Here is a 24,726-nt window from a genome sequence, read left to right as displayed (position 1 = left end):
GGTTCACCACTGCTCCATATTTTCTCTATTTGTGGAGAAAATATGGAGCACTGGGGTCACCAGAGGCCTTTAGCCATAGGAATACCGTACCTTTGTAACCCTTTCCAGACTGATGTTACAGACTTTTTTTCTTTTCTGTTCTTGAAGTTCTTCAGCTCAGTGGAAGGTAGTGTAGCCCACTGCAGGCCTTCAGACAGGTTCTGTTTAAGGGATTATTTTATTCTACACGTCAGGCACTAATCAGGCCTGGGTGTCTATGGTGAAAATAATTAAACGTCACATTTTATTTATGATTCAGTAGGGGGGACAATCATATTTGAACATAAGGGCAGGTGGGCTTGGATAGCTTTATTGCTTATGAAATTAAACAGAATCGTCTTAAGGTGGCATTTATCCTTGTTGCATGTGCCATTTTGTTCTACCCCACTTTTTCCTTCCACTCAGCTTTCCACACCAAAATGACTGGATAACGAATTTTAACAACTGGATTTTTATTGTCTGCTGGACAACTGTGAGAAGTTGTCACCATAATTATATAGAACATACATGTTTATGCATTGAAAATCCTATTTTTTGGTTGTAGACCATCATTTTCAAACTTAATTAAAATTAATTATTTAAATTCAGTTACATTTATATAGAGCAAATTCACAGCAAATGTCCCCCCAAGCCACTTTACAAAGTCAATTCAATCAAATCCAGACAGTTTGGTTGAAAGTTATCTAAGGAAACCCAGCAGGTTGTCATGATTTGGGTTTTTATTATTTGCTTATGTTCTGTTTGGTCTTTATGGTGATTTTGGACTGCCATTTTGACCATTGAGCCTTGCCTGTCCCTGTTTTATTATTAAATCCTGTTTTTTGCCTTCACCTCGCTTGTTTGGTTTGAATACTGGGTTTGCCTGATTCACGTTCATGACAGAATGATCTGGCCTAACATGGACCCATCGGCCGACAAACAGTGGCGGTCTGATGTTGAGAAATCTATTTCTCAGTTGGAGTCAGGCGTGCGGGAGTTGCTTTTCCGCCTAGGTTGCCAGGTCCCCTCTGAAGCCTGTAGGCCGGGCCCTCCTGAAGCCTGTGGCCCGGGGCCTCCTGAAGCCTGTAGCCCGGGGCCTCCTGAAGCCTGTAGCCCGGGGCCTCCTGAAGCCTGTAGGCCGGGCCCTCCTGAAGCCTGTAGCCCGGGGCCTCCTGAAGCCTGTAGGCCGGGGTCTCCTGAAGCCTGTAGCCCGGGGCCTCCTGAAGCCTGTAGGCCGGGGCCTCCTGAAGCCTGTTGCCAGGCCCCGTCTGTGCCTGAAGCCTGTAGCCCGGGGCCTCCTGAAGCCTGTAGCCCGGGGCCTCCTGAAGCCTGTAGCCCGGGGCCTCCTGAAGCCTGTAGGCCGGGGCCTCCTAAAGCCTGTAGGCCGGGCCCTCCTGAAGCCTGTAGCCCGGGGCCTCCTGAAGCCTGTTGCCAGGCCCCGTCTGTGCCTGAAGCCTGTAGCCCGGGGCCTCCTGAAGCCTGTAGCCCGGGGCCTCCTGAAGCCTGTAGCCCGGGGCCTCCTGAAGCCTGTAGCCCGGGGCCTCCTGAAGCCTGTAGGCCGGGGCCTCCTAAAGCCTGTAGGCCGGGCCCTCCTGAAGCCTGTAGCCCGGGGCCTCCTGAAGCCTGTTGCCAGGCCCCGTCTGTGCCTGAAGCCTGTAGCCCGGGGCCTGCATCCCCTGAACTCTGTAGCCAGGCGCCTCTTCTAGCTCGTAGTCCGGCGCCAGGTTCTGCTCTCTCTCTCTCCAGGCGTCGGGTCCGGTTCCGACGACGGCCTCCGAGAGACCTGCTCCGCCACTTTGTCAACCGGGGCCGTCCTACAGGACACCCGCCGGATTACCTGTCTCGCAGGGGTCGTCCTTCGGGACGTCCGCCGGAGAACCTGACACGCCGAGGTCGTCCGCCGGGACGTCCGCCGGAGAACCTGACAGGTCGGGGAGGTTCCCCAGAAGCCCTCCGTCCTGTACCACCCTCCACCCACCCGGTCTAGTCTGTTTTTGTTTATTATTTGTCTTGTTTAAAGGACGTCTGGAATCCGCCCTTGAGGGAGGGGCTCTGTCATGATTTGGGTTTTTATTATTTGCTTATGTTCTGTTTGGTCTTTATGGTGATTTTGGACTGCCATTTTGACCATTGAGCCTTGGCTGTTCCTGTTTTATTATTAAATCCTGTTTTTTGCCTTCACCTCGCTTGTTTGAATACTGGGTTTGCCTGATTCACGTTCATAACACAGGTTGCATCGAGTCATTAACTTGCAGCATTCACTCCTCCGGAAAGAGCACATATTGACAGTTTGTATTAAGTTGTTGACTTTGCAGCAATCCCTCATATCGAGCATGCATGTAGCGACAGTAGAGAGGAAAACTGCCCTTCAACAGGAAGAAATTTTCAGGAGGACCAGAACCTGTTCAGTGTGAACAGCCTTCTACCATGACCAACTGGAAGTTTGAGAAGGTAGACCAGAGACACAAAAAGAGCACAGAAGCGCTGATCGGGGAGTACTTTATGTTAGAAAGGGTAATGGCAGACTAGCTCCATAAGTAGCTGTGTCTGCGAAAGAAACACAGTTAAGCAGATAAACTCTGATGCGGTTTTCAGGTAAAGAGGATGAAAGAAAGTACAGACAGTTGCAAGGTGAGAAAAACAGGGTTAGACTCTTAAAGACAGGGCTGACTGTATCATCCATAAGATGAAGTTGTTGAAAGCCAGTCTGCTACCCACAATGTTGTCACAGCTAAGCAGAATGCCAGGCCAGACATGGCTACTATGAAGAGAAAACAAAAAAAAAAAAAACAGGATGAACATGAAGTTAAAGTTGAAATAACAACAATTAATGTAAACTTGGAAAGAAGTGTAGCGGTTTCAGAAGTAGAACACGTAATTCAATCAAAAACAGAGTGAGCGTTTAACAGTTTTATTGATGTAACAGGAGAAGCTGCTATGGGAAACCTCTGGAACTGGCACCTCTGAAAGGGAGAGGAGCAGGTTAGTGGCTGTAACTCCAACAGTGGGAAGTGTTGAACAGTCAAATAAAGCCACTAAACTTACTTATGTCCGAAGTATAGCACAGAATCCAGTAAGCGTTCCAGGAGATGTTTGGTATTTTCACAGTTCTCCGTTTCCACTGTTCATCTTCAAGCAGAAGGAGTGATCCACGGACAGTCCAGGGTCATACACAGACATACAGAGGTAGGCAGAGGCAAAGTCCAGAGTCCTGTTCACAGTCAGGAATCCAGAGACAATCTGACAGGCAGAAGTACAGGAGGGCTTGGCAGAGAGGCAGATACAGGCGAAGCAAACAGGCACAGGTCGTTGTCCAGATACTGAGAACCAACAGCAGAGTCAGATAAGGGCGAATCAAACAGGCAGGAATCCAAAACAATCAGAGTCACTCACAAGAACGCAATCAAAGAACGCTGGAAGGTCTACTCACACAGGGGTTTTCAAGAATCTGGTGCCAGTACTCTGGAAGAGACAGCAGGTTTATATGGAGCGACACAGGTGTGGCAGCGGCAGTAATTAGAGCAGTCACAGTGCAGAGAATCAGGGGAGACACAGAGTCACAGAAGAAGCTGTAAATGTTACAGTAACCCCCCACAAAGTCCGCCACCTGACAGACCTTTGGGTTGATCAGGATGAGAGCGGTGAAGCTCACGGATCAGAGACTGGTCAATGATGAAACAACCAGGAGTCCAGTATCTGTCTTCTGGGCCACAGCCCTCCCAGTCCTCCAGATACTGGATGTCATAACCTCTGCATCTGGATCTCATGGTGTATTGTACGGTGTACACAGGTTCCCCATCCAAGAGCTGGATTGGTGGAAGGGAACCGGACACGGGCTCAAACCATGACTGGACAAATGGCTTGACCTTGGAAATATGAAACGTAGGGTGTACTTTTATGTTGCAAGGAAGCTGGAGATGAACAGAAGGAGGGTTTTTGGAAATCGGGAATGGACCAATAAACGTGGGGGGCAATTTCTTGCAGTCAACACACAAAGGCAGATCCTTTGTAGAAAGCCAGACCCTTTGTCCTGAGTGCTATGCAGGAGCAGGAATTCTATGACGGTTAGCCGACTTTGTGTAACATTGAGACATCTTCTCCATCTAGTCCCTTGCCTTTCTCCAAACACGTTGACATCCTAATGTGACCGCGTGTGCAAAAGGAACCTTGGCCTCCTTCTCTTGGATCGAGAAGATCGGGGTTGCTAACCAAAAACTACGTTGAAAGGCAAGAGTCCAGTGGTACTGGAAGGCAGAGTTAATGGCGTATTCCACCCAAGGACGTTCCTGCAACTATTTCCCTGCTCTCAACCTCCTAATAAATCCTCTCTGTCTGACCATCTGTCTGGGAGGGAAAACCAGAGAACAAACAGACATTAATCCCCCACAAAGAGCAGAACTCTTTCCAGAATCTGGAGATGAACCGGGATCCGCGATCAGATACAATGTCCACTGGGATACCATGAAAGCGAAAGACCTCACGAGCAAGGAACGCCAACTCCTTGAAAGAAGGCAGATTATGGAGAAGCAGCAGGATGTCTGCATGTTCTGCACACCTCCAACTTCTTCAAAATAACCTATTTGTCAAGGTGGAGAAGTGTGAGGTTCATCAATCCACCACTTCCTTCCTAGGCTTCGTCATTTCTCCCAATCAAATCACTATGAACCCAGCTAAGGTACCTGCTGTCCAGGACTGGCCCACACCATTTGATCACAAGCAACTTCAAAGGTCTCTGGGCTTTGCTAATTTCTACCGACATTTCATCTGAAACTATAGTCAGGTCATTGTCCTGCTTCATGCACTCAATTCTAACAAGTGTAAGCTTTCCTGGTCATAGGCAGCAAATCATGCCTTCAGTTGTCAAGAACCTGCTTACGACAATCCCCGTTCGTAACTCTCCAGATCGAACAAAGCACCTGAATCATAGCCGGAATGGTTGAAACATTAGAGGACTGATGACGACATTGGCTCAGTAGTAGCCTCCGATTTACTACAGAGCCTGATCTTTTTTAATGGGCAGGAAGCAATGTAATGTCCCTTTCCTCCCCATCAAATACATGGCCGAAAATTCTTAATCGACTACAACCAAGTTGCATGGGTTCTTCGGTGGAATTACTCTCTGCCGGTTCTTTGGTACTGGATGAATGAAACGATGAATAAACAAACCTCCTTGTAGTGTATTATTTCTCAGACTTGATATTCTTCTCTCTTCGCCTCTGAACCAGCTGTAAATCCACATGGGCCGCCAGTTCCTCAAATCCTTTAAGAGACACAGGTAAGTCACAAGTAGCAAGTTCATCTTTGATTCTTTCATCCAAACCCTCCATAAATGCATCCTCTTCGTTCTCTCACTCTCTGCTGGGATAGTATGAAAGTCCACAATATAACTGGTAACGGGTCAGCCCTTCTGGCGGATGGCTAATAGAGCTTTAGCAGCCTCACAACACAGGATAGGAGGCAATCCTGGTCGCATAATTGACGGGGTGCCTGCCTCAGGGCCTAAAACTGGTACCTGGTTTCACAGGAAAGGAGCCTGATAACTAAAAGACCTGCCTCCCATTCTACTTTTAGAGACTCTAGGAACCACCAGTAGAGTAGCCGATGCTTTAGATTCATCTGCTGTTTTATTAGGTACACCAGTTCAATTGCTCTCCTTGTTAACACAAATAGTTTATCAGCCAATCAGACGGCAGCAGCTTTAGGCGTTTCATAGTGGTGGAGATGACCTGCAGTGTCATGGTTTTAGTGATTTGACCCACATGTCAAATACGCTCAGAAGACACGAAAAAAGTTTAAGAATTTAATTTGATTGAGTAATTAATCTGAAATCCGGAACCGTGAACACGGAGTGGGTCTTCAACTGCACACAGAAGAGGACAGGAGGGGTTGATGAATCGTGGAATATTGTTTGGAGGTCAGCTTACTTGAGAGGTGATGGTAACCGCTAGAGAGGAATGAGTGGGGCCTGGGAGTCTGGTTCAGCTGGAGATAGAAGAATTCCATCCGAGTGAGCCTTGTATGATGAACACGATGGAGGGTGAGCAGGGTTCAACACAGGTGATTCCAAGGAAAAGGGAGGCCACACGCTGCCAGCCAGGAGGTTCCGCCCAAGGAACAATTTGAATTAGTGTGAGATAACTCTGGAACTGGGAACCAAACTGGAGCAGAATCCAGCACGCAGGATTAACCTAGGAAGTCAGAACACACAAAATAAGACTGATTCTTCTCCATCTAAGAGTCAGGAACGACAGGAAGGCTAGAGTCACATTAGTTAACACTCAGGCGAAGAGGTCCTGGCAGCAGGCTGCTAAAATCCTCCTCTGCTGATGAGGTTTAATGGGAAACACCTGCGCTTCACCCAGCCACCATGCTCGCTGACACCATCTAGTGGAGGATTACTAGACTGCACCACCCAGAGAAGACAAAGTCTCCCAGACCCAACATGCAGAAGTTCAAACTGAGCATAAGGTTCAGAAAATGTAAAAAACCCAGACCTGCTGGGAGTTTTGCGCACAACCTTCTCTCAGTTTTACAGAGAATAGTGAAATAAAAAATCCAGTGAACTTCACTAAAGTGAATAAAAAGCATTACTGATGTAAGCGGTCAGAGGAGAGTGGGCAGACTTGTTTTACAACAAAGGTATAGACTTCCATCCCTGAACAAAAATGTCGAAACCTTGAGGCAGATGGGATTCAGTAGCGGAAGACCAGTTCGTTCTCCTGTCAGCTAAAAACTAGAAACTTACAGGAAACTTTGATGAGTCTGGATTTCAGCTGTGTATTCAGATGGTGGGGTCAAAGAGAAAATTCCACCTCTTTCCTTTTACGTGGTGGTGGTGTAATGGTGCGGGGAATTATTTCTTGCCACAGTTTAGGCCTAGTAGTACCAGCTGAGCGTGGTGTAAACACAGTGCGATGCTGTCCATCCAGATCATAGTGTATCCATCTTTTGCTTTCACCAACATGATGCGCCATTGTCACAAAAGTTAAAATAATGTCAAACTGGTTTCTGGAGAGATGACATTGAGTGTCCTTTACAGTCATAAGATCTCAGTCTATCAGACCACATTCAGGATGTGGTGGAGCAGGAAATTCACATCACGGTGCAGATTTCAAATCTGCAGCAACTGTGTTATACCATTATGTGAATCCAAAACACTGCAGACTGTTTCAGACACCCGGTCCGTCCTGGTTTACACCATAAAGCGACGGATTAGATTACCAGTATTATGCAAGCTGAATCTTAATACGTGAGTTTCCCCTTTTAGCTATGTAGTTCTAAACTGAATTTCCTAATTCATTGAGATGCAAGTGCATTTTGCAACTGAACTGTGAGAGATCAAAGCAACAACAAATGAGAACACAAAGAACACGGATCAGACATTTATAATTAAAGGTCTGGTTAAAGTTTAATGGATTATTGGTTTATTTATAAGCGTGAAGTTTTAACAACTTTAGCCTCATCATAATCTGGAGCTTTCTGAAATGAACCCGGTAAAGTTCAGGCTGCTTTTTTTCTCAACCCTTGTTGCGGTGACAGAGACGCGCGTGTGCTTTCATTGTACGTGGCGTGCGCGCCGGCCGTGCGTCAGGCGCGTCCGCGCCGCGTCCCCCAGCTGCTCCAACTCCCAGGCTGCCTGTCCGTCTGCGGCTGCGGTGCGGCGTTGCGTTGCGGCGTTGCGTTGCGTGCTGCGTGTCCACCCAACACCGCCGCTGTGAACCGCCCAGAGAGACGGATCCGTTGCCAGAGCGCACTGAACCCATCCGGGAACTGCGACGTTAGGGGGAGCAGCGGCCGCTGCGGCAGGAGGAGGAGGAGGAGGAGAGTTTGCTGCCGCACCGAGGTGCGCTATCAGTCGCTGAGGGCTGGACATACGCGAGGTGTGGAGGACGTAGATAGAGGGGGGAGACTCGGTGAGCTGAGGCAGGGGACGGTGACTCCCTCTTCGTTGTCGGCGGTGACGGTGGCACAGATGGGCGCGACTTCCCCCAGCTGAGCCGCTGTTATCGATCCGGCTGCGGGGTCCTCAGATGCTGCCTGTGACCCGGCCGACAGTTGGATAAGTCTGGGGTGACGGCCGCCTCGCCTCTCCTCTCGGTGAGTTGACCCACCGCCTTGCTCTCTGCTTGTTTTGCGCTGACCATGGCCGTCATGAGTCACAGTAGGAAGCGCTTCGCTCTCCGCTGTGTGTTTTAAGGGGAGTGCCAGCTGGCTGAAACTTTTACAGCCCTCAGAGTTTCAGGCTTTACGCTTCTATCAGAGGATCGCATCTGCCGAGCAATAAAATGTAACCCAGTTAGAGCTGGATGTGTGCGTGTTTATAGGTCAGTCATAGGGCTTCGCTCAGAGCCTCTGAATAGCAGCCTTTCAGACCTCTGCGCAGCCGTTGGTCAGGACGCACACGGCACTGTTGATCCCTTGTTTCCCCTCCAGCCTGCCCGCCTTTCCTCCTCTCATCCCACACTCTGCAAAAATCACTCTCTTGAGAAAGTGAACAGAATCTTAAAATGTTACAGCAAATCCGGGATGGTGTAAGAGAAGGCGTTGCACAAAGGCAGCTGCACGAGTGAAGCTGGTAAGAAGAAGAAAGTTGAGTCTGCGTTTTGGAGCAGTTTAGCTGCTCTTCTTACCCAGAGCTATAAGGGCAGAAGGTCAGTATCACATCATGTTGGAGAGAGATGCGTGAAATTTAGCTCACAGCACGCAAGCAAAAGCAAACAGCTTGACACAGAAGCATACAGCTTCAGGTTAAAATCATAATATAGGAGCAGGCATCTGAACTGTCCATGCAGCCCAACAAGGGCATCTCTATACTCCTCTCTTCCTCAAACAGTGTTTACTTGATCTTTCTCTTCACGTCAAATACCTAGGAGGGGAAAGGGAAATACAAGGGAAGGTTGCTATGCAAATCCAGACCAGCTTTCCGGCACAGTGACTGCGGTAAACAAATGAGCCAAGGCCTGCTGGCTATCACTAACCTCACTGCTTCTGCTTCTTTCATCTGAAATGCCTTTAGAAGTTACTGAAAGGCTTTTAAAACCTTTCAGCTCAGACTTTGTTCTAGAGACTAACTTTTTATTTTATTTTTTATTTGTCAAAGTATATTGATTATCCAAACTCTGGAATACAGCCGACTGCCTGATGAATGCAGCTTTAGGTGCAGAGATGAATCCAATACTTAACAAGATTTTGAGTTGTTTAGAAAAGTAAAACACAATATGAGAGAGGAACAGAGAAATAAATGTTCCCTTTGATGTTCTTGATAATTGTAGTCATAACTCAGTAGTTTGGTCTAATTAGGTTATAATGTCATAATTATATGTGTTGTTGTTTAAAAAAAGGACAAAATCAACAAGGGAAATGAAGATATTAAAAACAAACCTCTCATTATTTCTGCCCCACTGAAATGGAAGCAGATGTGAATAAGGTTTTAGTTTAAATCCTTTACAAATGTCTCCAGTGTAGTCGAGGCTATTAGAGTTTGCTGTATTTTTTGGGTTAAAGCCGATTATTTAACCCACTTTAACAAGACTTTTAAAAGCTGGTCCTGCAACACCGTCTGAATATCTTGGATTAGGTTTGGTTTAAGTGACGGCCAAAGTACGTGGGTCGATTAAAGTCAAACAGCTGTTGTTGTACCTTTTAGCCAATAGTTACTGGTCTTACACATGAAAATTTACCCCCATCCCCCCCCCAAAAAAAAGAAAAACATTTTATTTAGTGTAAAATTCCTCTTAAACAGGCTTTTGTTCTGGAAACGATATGCTGCGTAGTTGGAGAGGAAATACACCAAAAACCTTGATGAAAATGTGGAAGTAAATAAGCTTGAACGGTAGGTATTTGGTTTACAAATGCAATGTTTTCACAATATTGCAGATTGGTTCTCTACATGAAGATAGATGGAAGATGATGTATCAATGCTTTTTTTCCCCCTTTCTGAAACGTCTTTCCAAAAAGCATGATTTAAGTTGTTCTAAGAAGCAGTTCTCATGTACGCATATAAAAAACTGTATTTGCATAGCACCGTACCTGAGTTGATGGCCCCTGAGAGCCAAGTTGCAGAGTAGGTGTGAAGACTGCTCTATTATAACCGGCTGAGCTGGCGTCGTTTGCACAATTAAATATGGCTTTATCACTCAAAAGACTGGCTTATTTTCATATTTATCTATTTTAAAATATTCTGGGGGAAACTCATTTTATCTAAGACTTTTTTTCCTCTTGGCAATTGTCTCTTCTCATCATTCACCATTTTGGCGGTTGGGTTTTTAAAGAAGAGCTGCAAAGTTTTGGCTTGAAATAGATATGTTTCTGACAAATGTCACACTTGGCTTTAGTGTCACTGCCACTCACTTCAAACTGAGTGCACCACACTGTCCCCTTTACACTGTTGTGTTCTAGGCACATGCATGAAGGCAGCGTGGACCCCTCAGAAAATGTCATTCAGTATTTGCATGACAAATAGGCCCGGCATGTGACCCTGCTGCCCTTGTGCTTGTCCTCCGTTAAAATCTGCAGCAGTAAAGGAAGAGCCTGTGTTCATCTGTGGGAATATCAACAAGAAAGACGGCAATATATAAGCACTTATTGCCATAGGATGCAGGCGGCTTCAATAGGTGGAAACCAGGTCTCGTATTTTATTGCCATAAGAGACCATTCAACCGCGGAGTTCAGCAATAAATCCATTTTTAGGTGTTTGTGATCTGAGTAGCGAGTTGAGATGCTTCAGTTAGCGCTTGGCTAAGACACCATTGAACTTTTGTTGCTCTTCTCTCTTTGGCAGCGGGCACCATGCTCCACCGTAACCTGCGAACAGGTGGTTATGACCTGCCGGGGGTGGAGTCGAGCGACGTGCCTCTCATTGGCTACCGACCCCTGTCACCTGATGGGGGGACCCCGAGCAGCCAGGCAGGGCCCAGTGAATGTTTGGAGAATTCCCTGGTAAGTTTGTGTTCCTTCACATGCAGGGTGTAGCAGAACTTCGTGAAGGGAAGTTAATTGTCAGTTCTGCCAACGCATTTTAGTTATTTATACACCGTTGATGCAACTTCCAATATCCTCTGCTTTCTGAGGTTTACACAACAAAAGTCATTTCATTTCTCATTGCACCCGTTTCCATCACAGCTAGCAGCATTTAGAATGTCACAGACGCTATGGGCTGCGTTCAACTTTCAGTTTTGTTGAATAAACATCAGACGCGGTAGTCTGGTTCCCAGAAAACACACAGAGATGGAATAAAGGTGGTGTGACACACATAAAGGCGGTGTGTGTGCGTGTGCATAATGTGCTGCTTTCTGGCCATTGTTCTACACAGAAGTCCTAAATTCAGTCAGTTCCATAGACAGTAGTTATGCAAACATTTAAAAGTAAAAAAAAAAAAAAACACTTCAGTAACTAACTGAATGCTAGTTTGAGAAATTTATGACTGAAAACCTAAGATAGAATGGACTTTGTTTCACCTGGAGCCTGAATTTTAGGAACCATTTCTTCATGCTCTATGAAGACAGGTTTACACCCAAAACAGCAACATAGCAATATATATTGTTGTGCTCTCACAATAAGACATTTTTCACTATAGCAAAAAATAATACAGTAAACACTTATCCCTGATAATGTCATATTTAAATAGTGCATCTACGCAGTGCTGTCGTGATACTGCACATGCAGATATTGTGACGATTGTGGTTTGATCTATTATGTAAAAAGTTATTCAACTAATCTTCAACTGTCAATGATTTTTGTTGCTAATTTACTAATTTTTTAAAAATAGTCGCTGTAATTCCAAACAATGACATGCCGCCTTTGTGAGATTTTAAGTATCTTGGCATTATAAGATAGCTTGAAACTCTCTTACCTTTAAGGCTGGGTGACATAGAAAAAAGCACATAGATAAAATAGAAATCATATTGATCGATATCAATAATTATCAAAACATATTTTATGTGCAGGTCTGTCCATTTTCTTTACCTATTTTTAGATAAAGAACACAAACACTGAATTCAAACTGAGCTCTTTATTCAACCAACTTTTTACCAAAACTGCAAGTTTTAAAAAAAGTCACATGCTCTCTGAACTCTTTGAAGGGGGCGGAGCTTGGTGACGGAACGTTCCTGGGTCTGCGTTGTGATTGGTTGGGATGATGTAACAACTGCAGTGTTAACCTACATGACAGGCAAGAACGCAAAAGGAAGGAAAACTTTTATTGACCCTTTTTATTGATTCTTTTTGTTTTCTATCGTACCACGCGTCTATCGATTGATATATATTCTTATTGAATTATCATCTAGCCCTATTTATCTTAGCCTTTTATGTTCCTGAGGCATAGGCTTAAAAAATATTCTGAGACATGTGAACACGGTCTTTGTGTGCTTGTTGACATTAGCTGTTGGTGGTGACTGGCCTCAGTAGCACATTATTAGCTTCTTTTGTTTTCTGTTTACCAAAATACTCGAAAACAAATTAGTTTCATCTGTTTCTCTGTTTGATTATAAGCAAAGTTTTGCAAAACACAATTCTGTGCACTTTATAAGTGCTTTTGTTCTCTTGTTAGCAGTTTTGTTTGAGCACTGACGGCAGCTGGTATCACTGTGGTATTGTGCAGCTAAATCTTTAAGCAGTTCACAGTTGAGTAATTCAGGATTTGTAAAATAATGTGGACTAAAGCTTCTGGCATCTGTGGAGGTTATGGGGCTCAGCTCCATCTATCAGGAGATTTAATCTCTGTTAATGTTTAGTGGCTGCTTGGTGAGGCTTATGGAGCCGCAACAGACGGTTTCTTTTGAGCTTCACACATAGTCAGATGTTGTTTCCTAACTTGTATTTTTTAAATTATCTACTAATTACCAATAGGACTGGAAGCCCTTTTCCCAATACTAATTTCTTTACCACAGATAACATGCTTCTGGCTGCAAGGCTTATCTGCATTCTGAGCTTTCTAGAAACTCCTTTTAGTTTCTAGACTTTCTCAGATGATCACACTTCCTCTCTTGTCACCGGTCAGCTGCTGGAGTCCGGTAAATAATACATGCAGTGGTTTAGCCAGCTGAAGCGATGCACACCTGCTCTCAACATAAATGCGATCCAGTTTCCCAGCTTGTCTCCAAGGACATTCAGTGAAGTGGAATCCAATACGGGCCTTTTACTCATACTTTAATGAGGGAAACTTGGACATCTGAGTCAGCAGCGATAACCTCATGATAACGAAGCTTGGAGATTATGAAAAGTTTTATTTATTTTTTACCAAACAGCAACTTCAAAAAATATTTGTTTTTTTTTTCCCCTCACTGTCTTACATTAAATTAAACTAAACATTCATGGTTCAGGTCCATTAGGAAAACTATATCTATTTCCGAAATGCCAGTGAGATAGATGATTTTTTAGAGATTTATTTTAACTTTTTTTTATATCATAAAGGTACAAACTGGTCAATTTAAACTGTATAATTCTGGTCAAATGGGTTTCCTTCCACAATCCTCTCACATTATTCCTTATTCTGGTTCATTCCTCCCAACAGAACTTGTGTAACCGGGTCAGGTCTGTAGACCACCTTGTTATAAATAAAATTGAATTGAATTGAATTGATTATTTTTAGCTCCACCCACCAATTTTCTGTGGTACTGAGGCTACATCCACTGCAACTGTTTGGAACTACAAATGAAACTGATGAAATAATTTATAAATTTTTATACATTGCCTGAATCCACACTGCATGCATCAAATTTGACCAAAAAAAAAACAGTTATCACACACAGTGAACAAGGTGAAAGGTGGTTCAAGCTGTGTGTGAATCAAATTCAGCGAATTAGTTTAGAGCAAAAGTGTCCGAGAAAAAAAAGAGACTATTTAAAACTATATTTACATTATTTTTATGCTTTGTAATCCAGGACAGAATCACCAGCAGCTTTGTGCACGCGTCGTACATTTGCAATGTGAAAACAGAGCGGGTCTCCTCTGCGCTCCTTTTGCTCTGACTGCAGGCGGCGCTTTCAGGACGAGACATCTGCAGTGTGTCTGCCTGTGAGACGGCGCTCTGGGAAGTGAGAAGGGACTAATGGCTGCACTCGTTGCTGCCTCAAGACATTAACGGCAGAGCGATTGGAGCTTTCACATGAATTCGCTAAAGTTGGCAAAAAAAACAGAAAGAATAGATTTGTCTTTAGTTGCTTTTTTTAAAAAAGCCGCTGAATATGGCGAAAAAGACGCTAAGTTGGTGCCTAGCCAACCATGAAGTTAGTAAAATACAGCCAATCCCGTCTTTGTGTGGACGAAGCCCTAGATGAGGTCTTTGTGGTGGCCACTAGAAAACATTGACCAATTAATGCCCAAGCTTTAGTTTCCCAGGTGATGCACCAGTCCCTCTTTCAGCAAAATACCCTCACAACATCCTGCTGCCACCCCTGGACTCCTCTGTTGGGATTTTACTCTGACACCAGCTAGCTTTGCCATCTGTTGTGGGGAATGACACGTTTAGCTTCAGCCAACGTCTTTATGAGATCTTTTGCTTTTGTTGATTAATTGATTCCCACAAGACGCCTTAACATACAGTCTCCTTCCTGGACAGAATGATAGATTGAACCATGTTGTTTATACGGTTCGTCATTGTTTGAACTGATGAACGTGGCACCTTCAGATATCTGGAAGCTCTAACCGAGAATGAAACAGATTTCATGATATCTTGCCTCATTTTGAGAGTTTCCCCTGATGTCAAACGAGGAAGCAGTGTGTTTGATGCGTTGCCTCAAAATACTCTTCTAGGTGTGCACCCAGTGCATCAGAAGCTTAAAAAGTCATCTGTGCTTGGATAAATGGTTTGAAGGCATGGTGACCTTAGCATATGTAGATACTGAGGAAATTAATGTGTGTGTAGACTTCCTCCTATGGGTTGGGGGTCATTGTCTGCTTTAAGGGTCCATCTATGATCCCAGCTTCACCTATGCTCATGAGGTATGGGTGACCAAAAGAACGAGATCCCAGATATGAGCGGCCGAAATGAGCTTCCTCCAGGTCTCAGCTTTAGAGAAAGGGTAAGGAGCTCACAGTAGAGTCACTGCTTCTCTGCATCAAAAGGAGCCAGCCAAAGTGGTTTTTGTAGTGCTCCCACTAGGGCTGGGCGATAAATCGATTTAATCGATTAATTCGAATTTACAATTCTTTAAGATTTCATTTTTGGAAAATCTGGATTTTATTTTGCATTGGGTTTCCATGAAGAGAACAGCATGTGATGCTGCATATATGTTTAGGCAAATGTATTGTCAAAATATTGTTAAGTGGAAACTTTTTTTTACCATAATACGAGGTACTTCATTTACTTATTTACTTTTTTTTTAACTTAGTTTGAAGTTCACAAGTGCAGTGAAGCCTGTTCTTAGCTCAATGTGTAATACCACTAGCAGCAAATGTTTAGTTATATTTTCATTGTTTATAATGCCACGGCTGCCATCTTGTTTTACAAGCATGTTTCACAGCTTAGTTTTTAGTTGCACTTTGAATTCAGGTCAACTCCCTGACGAAATGCTTGACATAAAAGCAAGGTTTTAAAATAATTTCTTTAATTTCTTTCTTTTTATAAAACAAAAAGGAGGAAAAAAATCGAATAATCGGATTTGTTATGATAAAATCAGAGATTTATTTTTTAACCATATCGCCCAGCCCTAGCTCCCACTAGGAGGAGACCCAGAAGACCCAGAACTCAAAGGAGGAACTGTGGCTCAATGGGTAGAATAGTGGGTTTGATTCCAGCATCCTCCTCTCACATGTCGTTTTGGCCCCAGGCAAGGCACTTAACCCCAAGTTGCCCAGCGTTCTGCGTATCGGTGTGTAAATGTGAGCATGAATGGGTGAATGTGGCTCCAGTGTAAAGAACCTTGAGTGGTCGCTCTGACTCGAAAAGCGCTACATGAGTTTAGTCCGTTTACCGTTTCCTTTTATATCCATCTCCAAGAATGAGGAGGAGGAAGTCGCTGGGGAGAGGGACGTCTGGGGTTCCCTCCTGGACCTGCTATTGGATGGATGGATGGATGGATGGATGGATGGATGGATGGATGGATGGATGGATGGATGGATGAATGGATGGATGGACAAATGGATGGATGGATGGATGAATGGATAGATAGATGGATGGATGGTTGGATGGATGGTTGGATGGATGGATGGATGGATGGATGGATGGATGTTTTAAGAAGTAAACACATCTTACTAGGAGACAAAGTGATCTACCTATTACAGGTTTGCATACGTTGCTATAGCTGGTTTCTGAAATGTAATGCAAATATTACTTTGCAGAAAAATGATCACAGCAACACATCAATGCAAATGTTTTTAAAAGCAGCACTTACCTGCCATATGGATTTCAAATGTCAGCTTTCAGAGCACAGCCTTTGCATGTTGATAGAATGACTGTGATTTTTACTGCTGGACCTCCTTGTTTACTCTCATGCTGGGCTTTTAGAAAATTGTCAGATTTCAGCTCCAATCATACATGTTTACACTTTTTGCAACGCTGCATTAAGCTCTAAATTGCCCCTAAATTGTTCGGTTCAAGTTGTCCTGAGACCATTACTAATATTTGTAAATCAGGACTGAGGTTGGTCTTGAATGTTCAGGAGTTGTACTTGAAAGGCGGTAGATAAAAGGCACCACGGGAATGCATAGATGAAAGCGTGAGAAGAGGAGCAGAGAGAAAGATAGGAAGGAAGGGGTCGGGTTTGTGGAGCACTCAAAAAAACAATGGTTATCCCTAAATAAAGCCTCAGACGAAGTATTTATGACCCCCTGTTTGGATGAGCAATTTGTACACAACTGAAAATACATGGCATTTGTAGAAATAGAGCTATGAGGCTTTTAATTAAGGAAAAGGAGATTAGAGTCGTGTGGGAAAGTTTACCAACAGAGATCCTGCTTACTGCAGGGTTCCTAACCTGGAGCTGTTCAATATCTGACGTTGTTTAGGAGAAGTTAAGTCCGCCTCGGTCTGTGATGGAAGGACAGAGGAAGAAAAATAGCTTCTCAGCACAGCAGCATGTCCTGCTTCCTGTGTTTGTTTCCACCTATTATGTGCTTCCTGTATGTAACCGGGGGGGACTGGAGGGACTTTAAGAATAAAGAGAGCTACGAACTCCAAATGTAGATCAGATCTGACAAATAATACAAACATGGCCGCCGCTTTTTCCCGCAGTGCATGGATCAGGAAAAAAAAGAAAGACATCGAGGTTAAAAAAAGATCATGATAAATTCAAGAGATAAAAAGCTGCAAAGTAATATTAAAACTCGATTCGCTCTCAGCAGTGGCCTGCGTTCATCAGCTTCAACACGTAAAGGCGCTGCTCTCTGACCAGATGTAGTCGGGCTTTAGCTTCCTTTACGGTGAAGGCAAACAGTGACGGCTTTACTCCAGCTAGGACCGATGGCACCGTTGTTCCCACTGTTGCCAGAAGGTCTTCGGTCTGCAACCCTGCAAGCAGAAACGGCTATAGACAATGGATGGATGGACAGATGGACAGAAGGACTTCAGCTGCTTCAAAAAATGCGCTTGCATAATTTATTTTGGGAAAAATTACAAATTCTTCCATAACATGAATCTTATTTGAGTGCTGAACGTTTTCTTTTTGATTTACAGTCTCTGATCAATAAAACGGGGAGACCAGGAGCCCGTTTATTTTCTGTGTTTAATGACATTCGCTGCTTAAACAAATACAGCTTTACTTCCTGGTACATGTGAACGTTTTTATAAGTCATTACAGGACTTAAAAGCCCAAACACAACAGTAGCATTTTTTTATTTAAATTTAATGATAGCATAAGCCTAAGGCAGGTGCTTTGCTGAACGTTGCTCTGCATTAAAGCGGAAACATGGTCAAACTGGTTTATCTACATGGGAAGGTCATCCGTAAGGGAAACAGAGCAGCGGAGAGGAGGGGAGATTGAAAGAGAGGGGGTATTGTTCTGGAAAAAGCTGCAGGGCTTTGTCTGTCAGTGTGTGTGAGTGTGGATGTGTATATCCACTGATGAAGGCCTGTTATTATGTCAATATCGTCCTTTAGATGCAAATTTCTTTCATCGGCACGCATTATGTGCATGTGGGAGAAATGTGATTAACTTTAATCGCTTTATCAATACCTGCATGCTCTTATCGGGGGTTGTAGAGTGTGTGAGTGTGTGTGTGTGTGTGTAAACGGTGTGTGTGTGTGTGTAATGGGTGTGAATGTGTGTGTGTGTGTAAAGGGTGTGTCCCTAAGATGCTGCCTTCCGGGGGCCGGACTTAGTCCCGCTTCAGGTGTGTAACAAAGCCTCAAGTTGTGTGGAGCGGCACGCTTTCCATGGATAAACGTACAGGAATCGCTCCGCGTTCAGAGGAGATCTGGAAAAGAGGGAAGCGCAGATGAAAAAGGAAGGAGAAAATGGGAGAAACGTTCACGGCTTTATCCTGAAGATTTCCAGGAAGCTGAAGGATTCCTGCCTGTCTGTACTTGCCCGGGAAGAGGTGACTGCTGTTAGAGTTTTCTCTTTTGCTCTCCATGTATACGTGTATACGTGCTGAGTTCATGGCAAAGACAGAAACGTTGGCAGATTTATCCAAAACGGGTGGAGATAAAGGGAGGTTGATTAGCAGGTCTGGCTTTCACTCCTTCTGAATGTAAGGAGTGTCCGTGTGGAGCGCTGACCTTCGGACAGTTCAAGTTCAGGTAACGTAGGAGAGGAATATGGAGGCTAAATGCGTTGATTATGAATAATTACACCATAAACCTGATCAGGGTCAGACCATATGGCTCGTCTCGCTGCTGTAAGCATGTAAATTAGCTCCTTCTGGGACCTTGAACTTGCCTTTACCAGTTTGAACTTGAAGCTGGATCGTTGGATTTTATTTTGGGAGGAATAAAAAGAGGCGTAGCACTTAGCACAGTTAGCACAGTTTAGAGGATGTGGAGATTTTGGTGTTTTTTTCTTCTCAAAGTGTGTCTCCAAGGCGTTGCTGTATGGAGGACTGACTCTGACATAATCAAAAATAAATACAGAAATAAATGCATGCTTAATAAATACGTAAGCATAAAATAAATACACAAAAATACTGCAAATAAATAATGTAAGCAATAACTAAATTATACAGTGAGGCATAAATGTAAATATCTCTTTTAATTAGCTGATTTATTTATTCATCTTTTTGATGATAATCTCATCTATTTGTTTTTCATTATAATTGTCAACTTTATTTATTAATTACATAGTTTTTAAATTTATTTATTTATGTCTATTTGTTAATATTTGTTTTATTGTTCCTTTCTATCTTTTTACCCCATTTATTTCTTCCATCCTATTTATTTATTTATTTATGCATGTCCTTTTTCTATTTCTGTATGCATTTCTGTCTCATTGTGCAAATGAGGAGGGGGCCGGCTTAAGGGGAAAACTGCTGCCTATTGGTTGGTTAGCATCAGCCTTCCATAGCTGGAATCTACAGCCATCATGGCCGCCTCTACCGACCGCTGTCATTGGCTACCAGGTTAGCAGTGAGCTGAGGCATTTAGCGACTAGATTTGAAAGCAACACCGTGATTCCAGACTTTATTATCTGTGGACGCTCTGAGTGAACGTGGATTTTATTAAGCGGCTCACATGGACGCAGATGTTGTGCCAGTTCTCCCGACAGAAAGTACAGCTCCTGTGCTCGAAGTTTGCTGGAGCAGCAGATCCAGTCGGCTCTGTCTCGTTTCCAGCCATCTAGTTGTGGAAATAGAGATGTTGAACTTTAAAAAAACAAAAAAAAAAAAACCTGGCGCTCCAGGTCCGTCGGCCAGCCTCATTCATTACGCAGGTTTGCAACAGAGGACACGGCTCCGTTCACTGCAGCCGCTGCAGAGCCAAGCGCCAGGTTGGAGTCTAGTGCGTCCTGTGGCGCACAGACAACAGGTGTAAGTGGGATAATTAAGCTGAAGTTAGCGGTAAAACCCGAATACTGACTCAGAATGAGCTAACTCTAAAGGCGCCCACACACACGTACGTTGGCGCGGAGTACGCGCATACTCAGGCCGGACTTCATGTGAGAGCTCAATTTTTATGACCGTCTACGTGGTGTCACTCTATAAACTGCTCGGCGGCAGGAAGTCTTCACATTGAACTGTTTCATATGTGACACAGAGGCTGATACGCTGAGCTGCTCCATGCAGGCGTGCATCACTGTCCCTCTCACCTGGGCGCACTGACAGGTGTGCGGTGGGAGCCTGCGCTAATCAAACATTTACCATCCCTTCCCCCGCTTCTCCCCACTGGCAGACAGTGTGGGAATTGTAGGAATTTGTCACAAGAAATGTGGGTAATATAGGTACGCCTGACTATGAAGGGTAAAAGGTCCGTGGAGAGTCAGTACGGCTCACAGTACGCCCGAGTATGTGAGAGCCTTCAGAATTAGGTCGTTCTGAGTTTGCAGAGTTCAGCCTGGTTTATCCCACCTCCACCTGCTCTCTGCGCAGCCTGCGCTTGGCTCTGCTGCTGCAAACCTGTCCGTGTGATGAACGAGGCAGGCCGACGGACCTATATATGTGAATTAAGTTTAAACAGACGTGATCTTCCTCATATTAGGCAAACAGTGTTCAAATAATCACATGGCAGGAGAGCAATAACGCGCCATTTTCTGTTGTAACCAACTAAAGAAACGATGAGGTAACAACACTTTTTTTTTACTTTTTCCAACAAAAGTTCAACATCTCTATTTACACGACTAGATGGCTGGAAACGAGACGGAGCTGACTGGATCTGCTGCTCCAGCTAAAAGCGAACTTCGAACTTGTTTCTTTAGGGAGAACTGGCATAAAATACGTTGACATCTGCATCCATGTGAGCTGCTGACTGAAACACACGTTCACTCAGAGCGTCCACAGATAATAAAGTCTGGAATCACATTGTTGTTTTCAAATCTAGTCGCTAAATGCCTCAGCTCACTGCTAACCTGGTAGCCACTGCCAGCTATGGAAGGCTGATGCTAACTGACCAATAGGGAGCAGTTTTCCCCTTAAGCCGGCCCCCTCCCCATTTGCATAATGAGGCAAGGCAAGGCAAATTTATTTATATAGCACAATTCAGTACAAGACAATACAAAGTGCTTTACATGATTAAGATATAGCAAAATAATAAAATGTAGATAGAAAATAGAATAAAAGCAAGTAGGGATAGAATGTAGTAACAAAAAAGAACATTAAAAACAGTAAAACTGTTTAACTAGAACAGTCAAAGGCAATTTTAAACAGATGTGTTTTTAATCTTGAGGCAGATATGCATACAGAAATGGAAAAAGGACAGGCATAAATAAATAAATAAATAAATAGGGGTCAAAATACAGAAAGGAAGAATTGAATATTTAATATTTAAAAATATTAAAGCATAAACAGAAATAAATGTATTTAATGTAAGTAATTAATAAAGTTGACAATTGTAATGAAAAACAAATAAACAATGTAATTATTTAAAAAAGAGGAATAAATAAATCAGGTAATTAAAAGAGATATTTACATTTATGTCTCATTGTATAATTTAATTATCGCTTACATTTATTTATTTGCTGTATTTTTGTGTATTTAATGCTTATGTATTTATTTAGCATGTATTTGTTTCTGTATTTAGTTCTACATTCATTGTTGAATTTGTCAGAGTCAGCCCTCCATAGTTACTGGTGTGTTATGGAGATCAAAACAGTTGACTCACAGCGACTCAGAGCCAGCAAACCAACGCGGTCTGAAGATTGCACCCTGGAAAACTTGCACAACACAAGTGCTCATCAATAATGGTTGAGGTGAGAGTTATATGTTGTAATGTAAACACAGTCAGCAAAGCAGAAAGACCTCGCACCAACAATTATTTATTTTATTCTAAAATTCAAGATAAATATAGCCGACAAAATGCTTTTAAAAGTGTTAGCTTTTGTTCACAGGAGAACAATATGCATTGCTGTTATTATAATAGATATAAAATAAATTGTACTTTTTTGTGACATATTCTTTTGATAATGAGGCTTAGAGCATAAATAGTTCAACCAACCACATTTATTAATTTATAAAACATCATTATCTGTGGCGTACCTTCTAACTGTGGCTGTCAGATAAGTTGCTATAGACCACAGCTCCTGCTGCTTGGCTTGAGTCAAAGATCATCTGCTTCCTAGCGCCCCGTCTGTTTTGGCAGTAATCAAATGTCTCAGGAGAGCGGCTGCATGCATCACACTTATTTGCCGTATGGGAGAGCCGTGACTCATCTGCTCTGTGCAACCTGAGCTCGACTGCAGGATCCTGCAGGCCGAGAGCCGCATGTCTAAGTGTGATAAGGCCGAGGGTTAGCGCTGCTGCTGTTATTGATCGTGCTGCACTGAAGTTGATTAGAACGGTTGTCAGCATGTTGTAGCACGTGAGCCATTATTTGTTTTTAGGGCGTTTAAAAAAAAAAAAAACATGTTTAAATGGTTAGTTTGCTGCAACAAGAATGACAAGAAATATCTCTTGGGTGCATCTTGAGTGCAGAGCAAATTGGGATAGATTGGACAGACTGTTTATTTTTATCCATTGCAAAGGGCCGTCCAGCCCAGAATCAGAGGTCTGAGAGTTTTCCAGTGTTTTTCTTCTTTCTTCTTAAACTCAGCTGCTGCTGCAGCCTTGTGGCTCAGGAGTCAACATTATATTTTCATGATATAATAACGCTGAGTAAAACTATCATGGCTTCAGGGCTCTCACGCTAATACCTCACAAACATGAACTGTTTGCATTTATTTTAAACAGAAAATAAACAGAATTGTTTCTAACGCTGCTTAAACAATACGACGGTTATAAGAATGTTTTCTCATTAGGTCCTGATGCAGCTCAATAATCCAGGTAGAAAAATTCAAAAATAAAAAAGAAATGGGACGGGTTCTTCTTTGTTGAAACGTTTCGTCTCTTCTCCTGTTTCAGTCTGCAGAGTTCTAGGTAAACTCGGCCTTATAAACTGTACCTTTGCATAGTGGATCAACACGTTTAAGCGTGGCCAAACTGGTTGCTGACATGCAAACATGGTTCCTATCAATCGTTAGTGCTCTGATGGGCGCTGACTGGGTCACAGTGGCCTCCACCACCGTTCACAGACGGGTTATCTTCACAAAAATGGCTTCCTTCACTTCTCTCTGAAACCACCCATCCTCTCTGTCCAGGATGCAAACATCTTCCCTGAAAGAGTGACCGCTGGTGCCGGATCTTGGCCTGATGATGTTCTTCTGTGCCCGGCCATCCTGATATTAACTGAATAATTAGTCAGGCTGCCTGCTCAGGTAGAGCCTGCAGTCAGCTGCTGAGCAGACACGCTGCTTGTAGTTTTATTAAGTGTTGCTCCTTTAGTTGCCGCACCGTGACCGGCTGTGGGAATATTTTAAACAAACCAAATTTGACTTTGTTTCAGGCTAAAGAAAGCCTAAAAGTCAGCCAGACGACTGAGCAAACAGCAGAACTCTGGCACCTTTCTCTGGGATCCCAAAGAGAAAAAAATGGACTTCTAATCTGAGAAACTGAATGATGAATAGTTATTTTCATCAGTTTTCATAACCTTAGTATTCCTAGATATGCCATGCCTTTGCTTAATTCGTTCTTAAACATTATCCAGGTGTTAGCATCTAAAAACTCTCGAACTTGAAGCCCTTTTGAAGCGTTCCACACGGTGCCGTTAACCCTTTTCACACTTTTCGTGCCATCGTGTTTCACTTTGTCTCGTGTGTCTTCTCCTCAGACGGACTCCTCACCGATGAAGACCACCTGGTACTGTCCTCTGGATCTGGTAAGAATGAGCGGATCTCCCGTTGCAACACGCGCTGTGGGGTCTGTGAGTTAGTAGGCCAGCGTAAACTGTGTCAGGGACTTTCCCTGAGGCTAAAACCGGATCGTTGGAGCTCCACGTAGGAAATGAGTTCAAAGATGCTCGCAGTCTTTAATTATGGAGGGCAGTTTGTCCAAAGGAGACATTATGGGGTGTTTTCTTTCAACACATGAAGCTAAGCTGCATGCAGCACTGCACAAAAAAACAGTGAATCATCTTCCCCTTTTTTTTTTTTACCCGAAAAAGAGGCCAAAGTACAGAGAACGACTTTCAGAAATCAATTTAAAGAATCACAATAAAGCCCGTCTGCTTGGAAGCAAAATGTAGATAAATTAGAGCTGTTTAAATAGTTTGTTTTCACGGTTTTCCTTTCTTTACAGTCCACCGTGGTGGAGGAGGAGGAGGAGGGGGTTATCTTCACTGTTGTAGTCAAACAACAGCATGTTTCCTCCAACAGTCCACTGGTAAGCTGCTTTATTTGTGTTGCATCTGCTTCAGAAGAGCCAGCAGGCGTTTACAGCGTCCTTTCCTGTTGATTTCCAGGGAGCCGTGTCCCGTTCCCAGTCCATAAAAGCCGGAACGGAAGAGAAGCTGGTGCTCCACCTCCTCCACTCATTTTCGCTGGGGGACTCCTCCTTCGTCTCCATCTTCTTCTCCACCTACCGCTCCTTCACCTCCACAGAGCGAGTGCTGGACATCCTCACTGACAGGTAGCAGGACTGCGTCACGTGTCAGCGCTAAAGTCAAACCCAGATTTTCAGGAAGGATTAGAAACGGAGTCTTGTTGCAGTTCCTGTTGCAGCGATGCGTAGCGGCTGCAGCTGCTGTCGGTTTGCTGTCTGGTCGGCCTGAACTTCTCTGAATCCGGCTGATCCGGGTTTATGGGACCTTCACTC

The 24,726-nt window shown here is 43.8% G+C and overlaps 1 protein-coding gene and 1 long non-coding RNA gene across 4 annotated transcripts in view; one reads left to right on the top strand and one right to left on the bottom strand.

The window, feature by feature from the left end:
- Positions 1–3,184: 3,184 nt before the first annotated feature.
- LOC118557928 lies at positions 3,185–6,007 on the bottom strand. Of its 2 annotated transcripts, XR_004928129.1 has the most exons (4): positions 5,943–6,007; positions 5,185–5,278; positions 3,449–3,480; positions 3,185–3,338 (listed from the first exon to the last, which is right to left on the bottom strand). It is a non-coding gene; the product is annotated as an uncharacterized LOC118557928 (long non-coding RNA). The 2 variants fall into 2 exon arrangements; XR_004928127.1 differs by lacking the exon at positions 3,185–3,338 and having other exon boundaries at positions 3,349–3,480.
- Positions 6,008–7,692: 1,685 nt separating this feature from the next.
- Positions 7,693–24,726, top strand: part of rgl2 (ral guanine nucleotide dissociation stimulator-like 2) — a 41,939-nt gene continuing 24,905 nt past the window's right edge. Inside the window, exons 1-5 of one of the 2 annotated variants that reach the window (XM_012876689.3) lie at positions 7,693–8,115; positions 10,799–10,956; positions 23,744–23,791; positions 24,211–24,294; positions 24,374–24,540. In XM_012876689.3, the coding sequence (XP_012732143.2) occupies positions 10,807–10,956; positions 23,744–23,791; positions 24,211–24,294; positions 24,374–24,540 (449 nt within the window). In that variant the 5' untranslated portion in view covers positions 7,693–8,115; positions 10,799–10,806. Of the gene's footprint in view, positions 8,116–10,798; positions 10,957–18,276; positions 18,493–23,743; positions 23,792–24,210; positions 24,295–24,373; positions 24,541–24,726 lie in introns of those variants that run through there. The other variant, XM_012876690.3, reaches the window with a different exon arrangement.

Source organism: Fundulus heteroclitus, chromosome 3 (assembly GCF_011125445.2).
Source record: "Fundulus heteroclitus isolate FHET01 chromosome 3, MU-UCD_Fhet_4.1, whole genome shotgun sequence".
NCBI lineage: Eukaryota > Metazoa > Chordata > Actinopteri > Cyprinodontiformes > Fundulidae > Fundulus > Fundulus heteroclitus.
Note: the sequence above shows the minus strand (reverse complement) of the source record. Positions and strands in the feature narration are given on the sequence as shown.